This window comes from Chinchilla lanigera, unplaced genomic scaffold, assembly GCF_000276665.1.
Source record: "Chinchilla lanigera isolate Chin_1 unplaced genomic scaffold, ChiLan1.0 scaffold00060, whole genome shotgun sequence".
Taxonomy (NCBI): domain Eukaryota; kingdom Metazoa; phylum Chordata; class Mammalia; order Rodentia; family Chinchillidae; genus Chinchilla; species Chinchilla lanigera.
This window is the reverse complement of record NW_004955461.1, coordinates 14,099,818-14,116,837: the sequence shown is the minus strand read 5'-3', so window position 1 is coordinate 14,116,837 and position 17,020 is coordinate 14,099,818. Positions and strand designations below refer to the sequence as shown.

Genomic DNA, 17,020 nt, shown 5'->3' with positions numbered 1-17,020 from the left:
ATGGTCTTAGAAAATTGGCCAGGCTTGCCTTGAACTTGTGGTTCTCCTGCCTCAGCCTTCTGAGTACCTGGGACTACAGGTGTATACCACCACACCAAGTTCTTCTTAAAAACTTTATTAGCTGGGCATGGTGGTGTACACATATAATCCCAGCATTTTGGAGGCTGAGGCAGGAGAATTGTTGTGAGTTCGAGACCAACCTGGACTTTGTAGCAAGACTGTCTCAACCCCCTACTCCCAAAAAAACTTTAATAAAAGAAGAGGTTTATTTAGCTCACTAAATTTTTCTTTTTAACATTGGTTTCTTCTGTGTTTTTCCTGTGAAGCAAATCTTTGCCTATGTAGATGGGAATGAAGTCTTTTTAAGAACTCAAATGCAACTATTGTGCCAGTATAATGGTAGTATTAGTCTACTTGTACACACATGTATTGAGAGTTTGCAGTTGGGTTGCGGAGGAGGAAAGTGTCCATTTGGAGGCTGAATTCCTCTGCTAGGGTGTTGTACCAAAGCAGTGAGTATGACTTTGCCTCAGGAGCAGGGCACTGGCCTGCATTTCATACATATATATACATTTTCTTGTTGTTGTTGTTGGTTTGAGACAGGGCCTCACTATCTAGTTCAGGCTGGGCTTGAACTTCCTCTGTAGCCCAGGATGGCATCAAACTCATGGTGATCCTCTTGCCTCAGCCTCCCAAGTGCTGTGATTACAAGTGTGTGCCACCATGCCTGGCAGGTTTGAATTTCTGTGATTTGGATGGCTTAGCCTTTTCCTGCTTCTCAGGACAGGGAATGCCTTCCCTGAAACTCTGTGCCATTTATATTATTCCCATCTCTTATTTAATATCATATGAAGACAGAGAATCCCTATATAATGTGTTAAGTTGAGATTAGAGTGAGAAATTTTCATAGTGGTTTGCTTTTCCTCTAACAAATGCAGTAGCATGTGATATGTACGTGAGAATCCTTGGATTTGGGGTTTGTGCAGTGATTTTGACTTTTCTGCCTGCTTTTCCTCCTCTCATTGCTACCCTCTTCCCAAATACCCTCAAAGAGGCATCAGTCTTAGTGCTAGGGACAGACACCCACCTAGTAACTCTACTGTCCTGTTGCGGAGGGAAACTTGCCTGGGACATTACATTATCAGGGAAGATATCTTGGAGGAAGAGGGCTCTGCATTGGGTTCTGAAGACAGAGTACGAATCAGCCAGGGAAGTACCCTTCCTGTGCAGAGACCTGGAGGCTTGTGGGCCAGGGGCTTTAAGCAGCACTGGGGGCCTGTAAAACTCTCAGCAGTCCCTATCGTGGAGAGGGCCTGGCCAGTAGGGCTTTGGAGGAGCTCAGTTTTATCAGAACTGATAGAAGGGAGAGATGGTGAGCAGTTTTGGTCTGCTGACATCTGTGCAAAAGACAGGCTAGGATTGGGGAGAACAGCCATGCCTGCTGCTGCTGACTGTCCACTCATCTGTTTTTCATCGTGAACACATTTATGACTGTTAGGGCAGGGGGCCGGGTAGACAGTGTAAGTAAAACCTGCTGCCCTTGTGTGCCTTCCAGTGTTGGGAATTGATTCAGTGTAGAATGTTCTAGGAGTACAGCGAGGGGTCCTTACCCACTGCAGGAGGCAGGGAAGACCTCCTTGGCATACTGGCAGATGTCATGAGCCTGCAGACAGCAGAAACTGGCTGGTGAGGGTGTGGGACTTAGGGGACCCTCTAAAAGGTTTGAAGCTGGGAGTGATACCATTGGCTCTGTGCTTTGAAAAGGCCACTCTGGCTGTGTATGTGTAAGGTGGTACTGTGTGGAGAGGGCCGGAGAGAGCAGGTGGGAGGCTGTCGAGGTGGCCATGTCTGGTCAAGATCCGGGAACAATGCAAGGACTTAGGGCCACCCTAGCACTGCATGCGGCCAGAGTGAAACTAATGAAGACTGGTGTGTCTCTTCTCTGCCTCGGCTTCACATCAGACCTGGCTGAAGCAGTATCTGGAACAGGAATGTTAAACTCCAGGGTAGCCAAAGGCTCTGCTGAACTTGGTAGAGTTAGGTCTGATAGGTTTTATACTTTGTCCTGAGATCTGTCAGTTGTATTCATTTACTTAGGAATGTCACACTTTCCGGACTGCCCTGGGAGTTTGTTCTTGATACTGTGTTTTTTTTTTTTTTTTTTTTTTTGTGAGAGAACATTTAATACAGCTGCTATTTTTCTTCTAAAAATAATATCTTTTAATAAATTCATTATCAAAAGATTAGGATTGTTTTCAGATGATAAAGGTTTAGGTACAGTTGCTTTGGTTTCTGGGTTGATACGGTGTTGGAAACCTTTGCATTATTTAGTAGCATGTCTTTGCCAATGTTTAAAGAACTACAGTGGGCATCCCAGGTCCACGCTGAAAGCTTTATTAAAGCTTGCTCTGAAATTGTGAAGATAATGGTCCTGTAAAAGCCAAATGGTTGGCTGATAGTATGCAGCATAGCTCTTTTCATAAAATAGTAATAGTTTCAAAGTTAAGAATGTAGAAGATAATTGATTTTTAAAAAGCTGAAATGAACTTTCTTGTGTTAATATCGCAACTGAAAAATCAGAAAAGGAAATCCTAGTCTAATATTGTCTAAGTGAAACATAGGATGGAAGTCCGATATACCTATTACCTTTAAAAAGCACCTGGAAGTAAATTTTTCAAGTCAGGTCCCCTCCGGCTAACATAACTGGCGATGATTGTTGCTGGCTTTCAATTTTAGAGCCTAAAGCTGCCTTCTTAGCATTTTTTTTAAGTAAGGAGAGAATTGAATAATGTTTAGCCAGTGTACTTTTAGGGCGGGAGTCCTGAGGTAATAACGATGCGTTTCCACTGTTTTGTTTTTAGACATTACAAGAAGCGGTGCCAAGGACGCATGCGGAAGCACGTAGGGGATTTGTGCCTCCAGGCTGGGATGCTGCAGGACTCCTTGGTGCACTACCACATGTCAGTAGAGCTGCTCCGCTCTGTGAATGACTTTCTATGGCTTGGGGGTAAGAACATCTGATGAAGATGATCAGATATGTCATTGTCTCGAAAGAAAATAGAAGTCTCTAAAAAGAAAGGGTGATGATCTGGGCATGGTGCTGCACATCTGTAATGTCCACATTCTGGGAGGCTGAGGCGGGAGGATTGCAAATTTGAGCCTAGCCTGGGCAACTTAGTGAGTTAGGTAGACCCAGTCTCAAAATGGAAAAAAGGTCTGGGGATGTAGCTCCGTGTAAATGCCCCAGGTTTAATCCTCAGTTTAGGGTGGGGATGGGGATAAGGGGTGGAGGAGGGAAAGTGGCCAGCCTGTGCTGGTTGCTGTGACGATGGTTCCATGTCACTTCCTAACCTTGTCTGCTGCCTCTTCCGCACCCCTCCTGAGCTGTGCCCCCTGAAGGAGGCATGTGCTTCCTCCCCTGTGCTGTCTTCTGCCTCCGTTCTTAGCACATCCGGCCCTCTGCTTAGGATGCCATTGCCTATACCTTCACCTCTTGTACTCATTCTTCCAAACATCATCCATTGGGTGATGAATGAATAAACAAAATTATGTACATAGAGTTGGGATACCATTCAGACATAAAAATGAATAAAGTACTGGTGTTGCTGCAACATGGATGGACTTTGCAAAAATTTGCCCTAAGGCCACATAATGTATGATTTCATTATATGAAAGGTCCAGAACATCAAACTTAGAAGCATAAGGGAGGTTAGTGTTGCCATGGGTGGGGAAGTCGGGGAGTGAGGAGTGACTGCTGACGGTGGCAGGCTCATTTTTGGGGTGATGAGAATGTTCTGGCACTAGATAGTAATGATGGTTGTTCAACTGTGAATGTGCAAAAAACTGCCAAATTAGGGGCTGGGGATTTAGCTCTGCGGCAAAAAGCGCCTGCCTGGCAAGCGCAAGGTCGTGAGTTTGGTTCCCGGTACCGGAGAAAAACCAAAAAAAAAAAACAAAAACAAAACAAAACAAAAACTGCCAAATTACACACTGTGAGTGGATAAATTTTACTGTATGTGAATTATATCCTGGTATTTTTTTTTTTTTTTTAATTCAAAGAGAGACAACCAGAAAGCCTAGTTGGAAGAGCAGCCTCTTCTGACTCCCCAGGCAGATAGGCAGAGCTAGAACCCTCCCTGTCAGGGAGCTCGTGTTTGCTCTGGAAATGCTTGTAGCATGTAGGGCGTGTGAGGTGGAAAGGTGTTCTGGTCCTGTGTTGGTGGTCTTACTTTTAGATATTTTTGGCCTACAGCATTTTCTGCCCCATATCTCTAGCTCTAGAATCTGGCACTGTACCTGCATGTGGTATCTATAAACATGCTATTCTGGGGAAAAAACAGAGTGGGAGGGTGTTTCATCTTTGCACTGAAGCCCGTGGTGAGACCTGGGACTTTATGAGTCTTCTGTGGTACCAGCCCTGCCACTGTGAAAGCTAGGTGGCAAGTTTCTATGTGTAACAAAACTAGTGATCTTTTAAGTTTGATCTTTGTTTTGGGGAAAAATAGGTGTTTGCAAAGTATCTAGAGGTTCAAATCATTTATTCGCCATGCAGCTTGAGGTAATCATGGACCACTAACTTTACTAGTTCTATTTCTTTTTTTCTTCTTCTTACTGTCCAGCTGCCTTGGAAGGACTGTGCTCAGCATCTGTCATTTACCACTATCCTGGTGGAACAGGCGGTAAAACTGGGGCTCGGAGGCTCCAGGGTAGCTCCCTCCCTGCTGAAGCAGCCAATAGACATCGACCAGGTGAGTGCTGCTTTTTCCTTGCCTTGTGCTTACCGGCAGTTTTTAAAAAACAATATGAGGAATTCATTGCTTTGCCTAGGCCCGAATGATGTTTAAATAAAGTATAAAATCTGTTGAGTCTGACATCTTGCATATGAGACATTGTCTTCTTTTTTTAAATCCATTGTACTGACCACTGTTGATGGCTTACAGTGATAGGTTGTTTCTGGATCCTTGGGGGGAGCTGACTTGAGGATCTGTGTCTGGCCTTCTTTCATCATTTCTACATACTGGGAAAGGTTGGTTCCAGAAGTGAGTTTTAACAGCTAATTTAAGGCTTGGGGTTATTTCTTACCTTATTGGTTAATGCATTTCCCGTAATGAGTTAGGTTTGATTTGCTTGTTTGTTAGCAGCAATGAAGAGTGAAAAACTTTGGCAGAGTAATGACCAATGAACTAGAACCTTTTGCCCCTTGAATGAATGAACTTGTCTTTAGTAGCGGTGGAGGACACAGTCATCATGTTGCATGGGTCACAAATGTAATGAAGAGTGGAGAGCTCAAGGCCCCAAACTAAACTTGTAGGTCTTTATGATCAGTGTGACTTTCAGACATCCTCTCCAGTGAGTAAGCCCACATTTTCCTCCCAGAGAGGAAGAAAAGTAGTGAATGTGTGTTGGATGGAGACACACTTGGATTTCTTTTCCCCTGAAGTGTATTATCCTCTGCACCATCAGCAAAGAATGCAGAGCCTGCCTTTGTGAATGGGGGTCTGTGGCATACCATCTGGATCCAGGTGCAGCTACTGAGATGAAGCCATCATGTTCCCTGAAGATGTTGTTTCATTCTTCCACAGGAAATCTCTCCTGCTGGTTCCTGAGAGGAGAGGGAAGCAGGTTGAGAGGCAATGCTGAGTGTGAAGTTTGAAAGAGAAATGTCTGCTCAGTGCCTCCTGGCTTTGGTCTCCCGTGAGACCCACTGGCTGTTACCAGCCACCCACTGTATTCCTTGTGGTCATAGCTGCTGTCCCTGGCTTGACACTGCAGCCTTTTAGGATTTACAGTTTTCTGTATTTGGCTTCCAGATCCTAGTGTCTCTACCACAAGCACAGAGGTGAAATCAGGTCCTGGATTCTCTTTAAAAGAACATCTCTGCACTCTTTGGGAGTGCTTTTCTGAAGATTTTGTTGTGGTGATGGTTTGAAGAGTTGACAGCTGTTCCACTGATGTGATTAGTGAGACTAGAAACTTTTTAGAGTAATGTTTCATTTTTTCCCTTTCTGAATGTAGGTAAATAGAGTTTAAAGGAGAGAAATGTCTATATTTAGGTTTGTGTAGTGTAAAAATCTTGGCAACTTTTTAGTGTTAACGACACCCTTGGGAAATACGCAGTAACTACCACTGAGGCACTAGCACCTTGTTCAACCAGCTCAGAACCAGCGCAGCACCCATGTCTGTGCCAGCAGGCTGGATCTCGTCTTGGAGAACTGCATGGTTGTCATTCTATCCAGGGTGACAGGTCCTGAGAACGAGGTGCCCTTGGATGAATAGAAAAAGTAAGAGAGACAAGAAAAACAAGAGAGGCAAAAGTCTGGGATCAGGGGGCATATAGCCTCTTGGACTGTAGCCTCGATTACCAATCTCAGTCACCTTTTATTGAGTGAGAGCCAAGGGCATAGCTAGTACAAATGGGTGGATACCACATGTTTTAGTAATTAAAGCATCATCCTCCAATTCTGCCTCTTATGCTGCTGGCAGCAATCCCCTGGTGGGCCTCCCACACCCAGCAGCACGCTTCCTCAGTTCAGCTGGGGGTTATAAGTTGGCCACCAGTTTATCAATCCACTACAATCACAGTCCTTACTTCCCATTAATTTTTACAGTGCATGGCAAGACTAAAAAATAGGAATGTCCTGCAATTCAAATATACTCTTATCTTCAGGTGAAAGGTTTCAGTTCATTTTTGCAACAATAAACAAATCATTGTGTGTCCTCAGTGCTTTCCAATCAAAGAATGGCCTTCTCCACACATGGTCTCATCTTTGATATTATGCTCAAGCTTTCTCAGTTTGTGGTGGCGCCCTGGTCTCACCTCAGAAGTTCATGGCATATACTGTCTGAAGTAAAGACCAGACAAACCATTTAACGTCCCCCTTTTTATTTCATGGAATAATATCTCGGCAGCAGAAGAGCAGAAATAGAGATGTCAGTTGCTATCGGTATGATTTGGAGCAAATTATTTAATCTCTTTGTGCGTTACTTTCCTTATCTATAAGATGGGGAAGATAATAATAGCCCCTACTCACAGGGTTATTGTGAAGGTTGAGTAGAATATATAAATAAACTAGGACCCAGAATACTCTCAGTCTAGCACTTGATGATGTCAGAAACTGTTATTATCAATACTATTGATATTAATAATTATCTAGCAGCGATATGAATTCGGGAACACTGTTGAAAGACTCTAGACATCTCAGGTCCTGATTAGTTTTCAAGCACATTTCCTCTGAGAAAGGGGATTTTTTTCCCTCTTAAAATTGAGATATCTTGGGGCTGGAGATTTAGCTCAGCTGCGCAGCGCCTGCCTGGCAAGTGTGAGGTCGTGAGTTTGATTCCTGGTACCGGAAAAAAACAACAACAAAAAAACAACAAAAAAACAAAAATTGAGATATCTTAGCTTTAATAAAAACAATTCTGTACTTCTTGCCTCTTTTTGCTTTAATTCTCATTTTGTTTTAGTTTGTTTCTTTATACTTTCCTTTTGTGGTATTGAAAGGTTGGGTATACTAATTATTCTGGCCACTTATGTATGAACCTGTATGTCTCTAATTGATAGGTACAACTTAGCTGATTAAATAGGACATCCTGTAATCAATCCAGAAGAAAATGGCTATTATTGACTCATAAATGTTTCTTAAATTGCTACTTTTTGATCTCTCTGAACCTGCTAGTAATAGCAGTCATCATCAACAAGATCATCAAAACAGGTTTGGAATATGGCTTGGTGGTAGAGCATGTACTTAGCCTGGGCTAGGACCTGGGTTTGAGCCTCAGCAGGGGGCTGGAGGGAACCAAATCATCAAAATAGGTACGAATCATCCAGCCCCACTCCCGTGCCAGTAGCTACATTCAGTGCTTTACTGTGGTCCACCTCTGGCAGGCGTTTGGGGCAAGTTACCAGTACTTCCTTGTGCAGGTGAGGGGACTGAGGCTAGGTGACTTGCCCCAAATCCTCAGCTGGTGAGTGGCTGGGTTGGAGGTGAACCTGACTGGATTTGACTGCAAAGTGTGAATTCTTAATTGTTTCTGTAACCAGCCTCCCTTTGCCTGCTTGCCTGAAATGTACTGAGTTTATACGTGATAGCTTTCAGTGGTCTAAATCTGACAAGGCCTTAAAAGAAAGAGGTGTCGGTGAAAAAATAAGATAGAATAGTGTAGATTAAACTTTTGTCTTTTCAGTAATGTCTTATTCTCAGCTACCAACCTAAAAGTTAATATTTTTACTGTCTTTGTAAGCATAGAGAACAGCACATTAAAAGGGCTTACAGTGCAGAAAGTGGTTAAAAAATCCAGCTATTGCTAATGACTTGCAGTTTGTTTTTTTCTAGTGATGCTTGTTAAGAGAAAAAGTAAACAGACTGACTTGGTTTTGTGTAGTGTTTATATGAGGAAAATATTAAGTTAATGCATTTTGAAAGACAGTAAAAATCTGTGGTCTTGTTTTCTGTTTTTTTTTTTTTGTTGTTGTTTCTTTTCTGGTACCGGGAATTGAACTCATGACCTTCCACTTGCCAGGCAGGCGCTGTGCCGCTGAGCTTAATCCCCAGCCCTGTGGTCTTGTTTTCTAATGTTGAATATTGTGAGGTTTTGGGAACCTGTCATCCTCGTTTTTATGACTTGCATACATTTAATTTGTGAGGTTAGGATGATGTTGCATACCTTGTATGACTGCAAGAGTTAGAGAGCAAGTATGCAACCATCTATGAATGTGAAGCAACTGTCAGATGACATACTGGGATAAAGCATCATCTTTGAATAATGAAGCTGGTAATGTATTGCTGATGCATGTTGAACACTGACATGATATTTATAAATATGGTTTAAAGTGATAAGTGTCTGGTTTTACATTGTGAAATGCAGTATGAAGTTTTGATGAAATCAGTGTCTTTCTAGTAATATACATTCTGGTATTACACAAATAGCTACATTACCTAAGGCTGAAGAATTTAAAGATTATTTGTACATAATATGTATTTTTACAACTCAAAATTTATATTGCTATATAATTACCTACTGAAACCTTTAAATGACTAGGAATTTGTCATTCAGAAGTTGACCACAGCTATTAAGTTTGGAAAAACTGATATTGAACTATTTTCAGGGAATAAGCTTATCTCTTCTGTGGTTGAAGAAAAGTTTGATTTCTTTTTTTCTCTATGCCCTTAATAGGTTAAAAAGGTAGAAATGTTGATTTGATACCTATTGCTTTTTCTTTATGGAAGAAATAAAAGGGAATGTCATTGAGTAAGCCATCCTGTTTTAACTTGTACATAAACATTTTTGTTTCTTGACAAAACTGTGTGACTTATAGTTAACCAGCCCATTGGGAGGCATTATGCAAGCTACCAAAGCTCTCTGCTGCTCAAAATACAGACTTGGCTTTGTGACTGCGGGGTTCCTGCAGATCATTTGGTTTTTTGGTACAGAGCGAAGTACAAAGACTTTGGGAAGCTTTGCAAGTGAATGCCAGAGGGTCGAATACCTGGTGTCCCAGCCTCCTTACCTCTAAGGCAAAGAGGCGGGACCAGACAGCAGAGATCTTTTCCTTTTATCACATCAGTTTCCGTGAGCCTTTCTTTTGTTTATATCAGAGGTGTTAAATTTTTAAAATTAATTACTGAATACTGTTCTTCCTAAAGCGGACTTCAGCATGTGCCAGCTGAGCTTTAGCTGTGGCCCCTGAGCGTCCTATTTTGAAAACCCCTACTGATAGTTGTTTATTTCCAGGCAGTTTATTTTGCTGCTTTTTCAGTTAGGAAGGCGTTTTTGGCCATAGGTGGCGCTGTTCTACCTCTTTTTGTAAATACCTAGTTTTCCTGTTTATAAATGAAGACTTAAACAAGGTTCCTTTAATTTGATTTCTTTGATTAATGCTTCAGAATACCACGATATCCATTGTACCTGGATACCTGGAAAACGTATTCTAGTTACATCTTAATTTTGTTCTGTCATGTCAGTGTGAGAATTTTCAGCATGCTGTGAAAGCAGTGGTGAAACTACTTTTCTTCCGGTGTTAGAAACCAGACAGCCATGATTTTGTAAAAGAAATAGAAACCGTTTCTGAGAGCCTTAAAGCTGAAAGGAGTGTTGAGTACCCTGAGTTTTGAGCCCTTGTTGTATGTGATCAGCGGGAGGCCGCGTGATATCTGGAGAAGAGCCTAGTTTTTTGAATCCTGCTGACTTGGTTTGAATGCTGGTGCTACACTTAGGCATGTGCACTCACTCAGTTTTTTCTGAGGGTTTTCCCCCTTATCTGTGAAATGCTAATATCATCTTTGTGCAATTGTGAGAACTAGACAAGGTGTGTGTAAAGTGTCCAGCATAGGGATCATCTCATAAAAAGATTTATACTCATTTGCTATTACTTTGTGTGGAGATATCATTTTATAGTGTTTGGTAATTAACTGGAATTAAAATAAGCAGAAGCAGTTAAATGAAGAAAGATCCAAGTACGAAGTGAGTGAACATTTGGGGAAGGTCAGTAGCTCCTGTAACATCATTAGCAGCAGCAGTGGTGATGAGGCCTTGGAGAGTTATTATGAACCTATCTTAAGCCACAGAGTTACTTGTTAATCAGTATTCGTGGGGCTTAATTTTTTATATGCTTGTTAACTAGGGTGCTTTAACTCAGTAACAACACTGTTTGCTCCACCTGCCAGTTGAGAGGTTAGACAAAAGAAGTAGAGAATTGAAATGTCACTCTTGTTATCGACAAAGCCACATTATCCATGAACTTTATGGATATAGTACAATGAATATCGTAGAACTATTTTCCAAATTTAGACGAACTGAGCCAGTCCTGTCATCTCTGTACCAAAGAGGATCTTCCCAAGGAGACCTTTTCCATTAGACTAGAGCAAGTATCTTGTGTGCTTCCTGTGGGGACCTCCTTCATCAGTCTTAGAGCAGAGCATCCTGGCTACTTCCTGAGGGGACTTCTTTCATTAGACTTACAGCAAAGTATCCTGGGTATTTCCTGAGGGGACTTCTTTCATTAGATGTAGAGCAGAGCATCCTTGGTGCATCCTGAGGGAACTTCCCCTCAGACTTAGAAAAGAGCTTCCTGGGGGCTTCCTGAGGGGACTTCGCCCATCAGACTTAGAGTAGAACATTCTGGGTGCTTTCTGAGTGGATCCGACACACAGGGAAAGGAAGGATCCTGACATAGTACCCAGTAGAAAACACCTTTGTTTTTTTTCTTTTTTTTTGGTTTTTTGAGACAGGGTCTCACTATGTAGTTCAGGTTGGTTCTGAACTCACTATGTAGGCCAGGCTGGCCTCAGACTCAAAGCAATCCTTCTGCCTCAGCCTTCCAAGTGCTGGGATTATAGATGTGTGCTACCACCATGCCCAGCTTTTTTCTTTTTTCAAAAAATTTTGATGGTGGTTACAGATTGCAGTGGTTTTTAGTCTGTATTTAAAAATAGAGATTGATATATACAAAATAGCTCTTAAAAAGCACCATAATTGTGGAGCTTACTCTCTATACAGACAATTAAATAAGTATGTTACTTCAGTAAGAGTGTGTGCTGTTAAGGCATATATTTTTAATCTTGTTAAGCTGTTTACAAATAATAATAACTAATAATAAGCGTGGCTCTTGTAGCTGGTATCTCTTGGGGTGTGTTTTGCTATGATGGGAAATTACATTCTGAAGAGAAGACTAATTGGATCTCTCTGATACTTGGGTAGTTTAGCAGATGATCAAGATTTTCACAGGCTTCTTGATAATAATGGAATTAATCATTTTATATTTTAAATTAATTACAAAGCTACCTTCTAAACATTGGAAATCTTTAGCTGAAGGAACTGTTCAATAATAGAGAGAGAGAGAGAGAGAGAGAGAGAGAGAGAGAGAGAGAGAGAGTGAGAGACAGAGATGGAGCTTGATTGATTGATTTAGGGGAGTGGCATTAAGTCTGTATAGCCTTCTCTCTCCTTTCCAGGGTGCTGACAGATATTTCCACAAGTAATATTCCTGTGTCACTTGGCTTACTTGTGGAAATGAGAAATTCTCATACTTGTTTGAGAAGAGTTAGGAACATGAGCTCAGAAAGTGGGAAGAGAACGAGGTAGGTGAGGAGGTACTTTAGTTTGTGTAGGACCTGAATAATAGCTCTTCTTTTTTTGTTCTGCAGCAGAACACTACTGGTAACATGCTGTTACTCAGAATTGCCTTTCTGATCAGATACAAGTGTGAATTGCCTTTCTGATCAGATTTCTCAAGGCTAAGTGAATTATGAAATGTATATTAGTACTTATCTTTAAAAAAGCAGTTTTCTTTTCCAAATAAAATACCATAATCTGTTCTTTCTTCCAGGGGCACAAGAAGTTCTCATTGATCCAGGTACATGATCTCTATGCTTAGTTTCTTTTGGTTATTTGTTTGTTTTTTTAAAGTGCTTGTTCCATGATGGTGTGAATGAATGGTTAAAATTTCTGGATTGTGATCTTTGGAACATTCTGATTTAAGTTACTTTAAATCAGAACTGTTAAAAACCTGATTATTGTTTGGTCTTTGTTTGATGGGGCACCCTGTTGCTTTATGTTGTCTGTTGAAGAGGAAAATTCTTTTCCTAGCATGGTTAAGTGAATGATTTGAAAATTGTGCCTTTAATTCTCTGAATGCATTGAGCCTGCATGTCCTATTATTTTGAAGTCATTCATAGTAATGATTTTGCTCAGATTTCATGGCTTATGCTCTTTTCAACACCAATTCCAATTTCTACTGCATTCTGCATATGTCTTTTTTTTGTTTTGTTTTTTGTTTTTCTCCGGTACCAGGAACCGAACTCACGATCTTGCGCTTGCCAGGCAGGCGCTTTTGCCGCTGAGCTAAATCCCCAGCCCTGCATATGTCTTTTTAATAGGGAAAGAAATTTTATATTTTTCACACAGGTGGGTTTTTTTTTCCTTACTTAATACTGTCTGTAATTAATATAGCAAAAATCTGTTTTATTACAGTGCTTAATTATTTCATGATAAGCTCCATTATTTTCTGGCTTAATAAGAAACAATGACAAAATAATAGAAAAATGACAAACTCTTTCCTTGAAAGAATACAAATGAGGTAGCTGAACTTACACAGGCTTCATGGCCCAGACATCTGGTTTCATCTCATTTTGTGCTTTGCTTTTGCAATGGAGTTGCCTCAGGTTTGCAGATCTTCATTTTATTATTTGGGTCCAATCCTTTCTGTAGGCTGATGGTGGCTAAGTTTCTTGGTAGGGCTTGTAGGAAGCATAGAGAAAGCATAACAGATGCTGTTTGCTTCCAGGAGAGCTGAATGGCTGAAGAGAAAGCCATCTGATGGCAGGGCCTACTGTCACTGAAGAACTGGATGACTGTGCCTTAGCTAATGAAAATTAGGTCGATATTGGATGCATTGGTATTTGACCACTAGATGTCATTGAGTCCAGTCTGGCTAGTGGTACCTGATGTAAAGGACTGAATTTCAGTGTGTTGGTCAGGTTACTTGCTGGGGAATTGGATACATACACCATATAGGAGTAGCTGAGAGCTACTTCAGAAAGTCAGATTTTCTTCTGATGAGAAAAATCCATTGTTTGTTGAGATAAAAATGTTTTAAAAACATTACTGAAGGCTTTCAAAATACAGTTGTGTAGAGATGAAATTGAGTTGAGAGTACTGAAAGTAAAGGTGAGGATGACTGTGTGAAACTTTATCACTCAGGATGTGACAGGCTTCTACTACAAAAGGGAAAGCTACCGGAAAGGACACAGTTGCCTGTGCTGGCATTTGAGGGCATCTTCTTCACTGGGCCTAAATGAGAGTAATACGGACTTTATTCGAATTAGCTGAGGGACAGCAAGGAAAGAAAACTGAGTTCTGTTCTCATCCATATCTAGTTGCTGTCTCCACAGGCTGTTCCCCTGCAGCTACTCTTCCAGGATTGGGACTGACCACTCTCCTGGGTCCTTAGCTATCTTTCAGGCAACCCCATCTCTGCTGTACGGACCCTCATGGGTGTGCTAATGGCAAGTCTGCTAGGAGGGAATCTTTTCACAGCTCCTAGGAGCAGTGAGATTTGGTTTCCACAGCCTGTGAATCTGAATAGCTAACTTTCTCTCAGGTGTGATAAAACCATTGAGCCCTCCAGGAAACTCATTCACATAAAACTATCATAAAATTATACTACGTCTGTTTATTTTTGAGTTTTAAATGGATATAATAGTTGAAGGAATACTGTTTCAGAACTTTTTTTTTCTGCTTGCTTTTCCCACCACTTTTCCAAAGTCAGAAGAGTTTGATGGGTGCTCGCTCCATTGCTTATTTCAAGAACAAAGCATCTCCTCCATGACTTCTGGTTGAGGCAGGAGATTAGGGCATGGAAAATAGGATGTGACCTGACAATCAAGAAGCAGAAAGGAGGCGGGACAATAGGGCATGACCTGTCTGTCCTGGGAAGGATGCAGTACAGAACAACTTCTGATGGCCCAGATCTGAAGTTGAGAGAGGGTGTAAAAGATGGTGACCATTGACTTTAGGGCCATTGCTGCCTTCTTGTTCTTACAGTGGCCTGTCCTGCATGTGGGATGTGCCTCCACTTTTCTCCTTTTTCACTTATTTTCCTGTTTCTTCTTGTACTTTTTTTGTTTTGTTTTTTATTTTTTTGAGACAAGGTCTTGCTTTATAGGTCAGGCTGGTCTTGAACTCACTATGTATCCCAGGCTGGCCTTGAACTCAGAGTGACCCCTGGTCTCAACTTCCTTAGTGCTGGGATTATAGGCATGTACCACCACACCCAGCTCTCTCTTTTTTTTAAACTTTAAATCAACATTGTATTTTCAGGTACACTGATTGTCCCATCCAGTTCTTCTAACAGCACAGCAAAAGCCTGGAACCACTGGACACCACACCTTCCAGCAGCACTGTGGCTGGTCTTCTGAGTTCTTAATCTGCATTTTAAGTAGAATGGCTCTCTTTTCAAAGTCTGTTTTTCTCTTATTTTTTAACATTTTGTGTACGTTCAGCAAGTACTTAATTTAAGGAAAACAATCTTTTGGCTGATTTCACTTGACTCACATTTGCTTCTCCAGTTTTATTTTAAGGGGAGTTTATTCTTTCCATAATAAAAATTAACAGTTTGTACTTACTATGGGGGAGCACTGTTCTTGGGCTTTTTAAAAAAAAATATCTTTACTAGATTTCAACCATTTAAAATGTATAATTCAGGGGCTGGGGATTTAGCTCAGCGGCAAAGCGCCTGCCTGGCAAGCGCAAGGTCGTGAGTTCAGTTCCTGGTACCAGAGAAAAACCAAAAACCAAAACAAAACAAAAGTATAATTCAGTGGTTCTTAGTGTATCTGGAATTGTACCACTGCCCATACAGGCAATTTTAGGGCATCCCATCACCCTGGCAAGAGGTCCTTGTACCACTCACAGCCACACTCTTCACTTTCTTTCCCTGTGGATTTGTTTGTACTACACATTTCATGTTAAGTGGCATCAAACAACATGTGGTCTTCTGTGACTGGCTTCTTTAACTTCAGTATTGCTTTTCTTTTTATTGCTGAATGGTATTCCACTACGTTAATGCACTGCATTTCTTTTATCTGTTCTGTCAGTTTATGGGCATCTGCATTGTTTTTGTTTTTCAGCTATTATGAATAATGATGCTCTGGACTCTTCAGTATTAGTTTTTGTGTGGATGTGTATTTTAAATTCTCTTATGTATATGTGTGAAAAGTTACATTGCTGGGCCATGTGGTAACTCAGTATTTTCACTTTCGGAGAAACTGTCATTTATTTTCAAAAGTGGCCGCACCACTTTATATTTTCAGCAGTAATGTGTGTGAGTTCTCTTTTCTTTACATGCTCATTGGCAGTTGTTACCCTTTTGATTCTAGCCATCCTGGTGGGTATGGAGTGTTGTCTCACAGCACCTTTGAACTACATTTCCCTCATAGCTGCTGAGCAGAGCATCTTCTCAAGTGTTTATTGGTCATTGTATACTTTGAAAAAATGTTTGTTCACATCCTTTATCCATTTTTCAGTTGGGGTATCTTACTATTATTGATTTGTAATAGTTCTTATATTCCACATATTGCTTATCAGATATATGATTAGCACTATCCTGTATTAGCATTGTGCCTTTCTTTCTAGCAGCTTATTGAAAACGTGATGTTCTTGTATTCTTGTCTGTAACAACAGTCTTGACAATAGGTCTGTTAATTGCTTCAAAATGGAAAAAACAGTATAGAAATACCTCTGAGATCTGTTGAAAACAGCCTGGAAGTTTCAAAGGCATTCCATGAAATTTACAACTACTTTAGATGTATTATGGTTATATAGCAAAATACATTCATTAACTAGATTTGATAAGAGGAGTATAATATGGGAGTGAGCGTTAGGCCTGGTGCCTACCGTGTTGTTCAGTGTGCATTTCTTAAGGACAAGGTCAGCACAAATGCAGTTATAGTAGTGAAAATCAGAGAATTTCACTGTGCAGATCCCGTTTACATTCTACCAGCTGTTCCTAGCCAGCAGTTCTATTGTCTGACCCAGGGTCCTATCCAAGATCATACATTTCAGGTAGTTTCTATATCAACTTCATATTGTTTAATCTTTTTCTTTTTTCTTGGTTTTTGGTTTTTTTCTGGTACCAAGAATCGAACTCACTACCTTGCACTTGCCAGGCAGGCACTGTGCCGCTGAGCTAAATCCCCAGCCCCATGTTGTTTAATCTTAAATAGCTTTTCTCAGCCTTTCTTTTCTTTTTTGCTTTTGATGATTGATATTGTTGAAGAGTACAGACCATTTACTTTATAGAACATTCTTTTTTTTTGTATGACAGGGTCTTGCTATTTAGTTTACACTGGCATTGAACTCAGTTATGTAGCCCAGGCTGGCCTTGAACTCACCATGATCCTCCTGCCTCAGCCTCCCAAGTGCTGGGATTACAGGTGTGTGCCACCACGCCTGACTTATAGAACATTCTTTTTTTTTTTTTTTCTTTTAAAGAGTAAAAGAAGGATAACATAATAATAGGGGG

At 40.9% G+C, this 17,020-nt stretch overlaps 1 protein-coding gene across 5 annotated transcripts in view; it reads left to right on the top strand.

Moving 5' to 3' along the window:
- Trappc9 (trafficking protein particle complex 9) overlaps positions 1–17,020 on the top strand; it is a 632,072-nt gene that overhangs the window by 13,322 nt on the left and 601,730 nt on the right. For 3 of the 5 annotated variants that reach the window (XM_013521332.1, XM_013521331.1, XM_013521335.1), the window contains 3 exons: positions 2,862–3,007; positions 4,620–4,748; positions 12,326–12,352. In XM_013521332.1, coding sequence (XP_013376786.1) covers positions 2,862–3,007; positions 4,620–4,748; positions 12,326–12,352 — 302 coding nt within the window. The remainder of the gene's footprint in view (positions 1–2,861; positions 3,008–4,619; positions 4,749–12,325; positions 12,353–17,020) is intronic. The other 2 variants (XM_013521334.1, XM_013521333.1) reach the window with 1 other exon arrangement.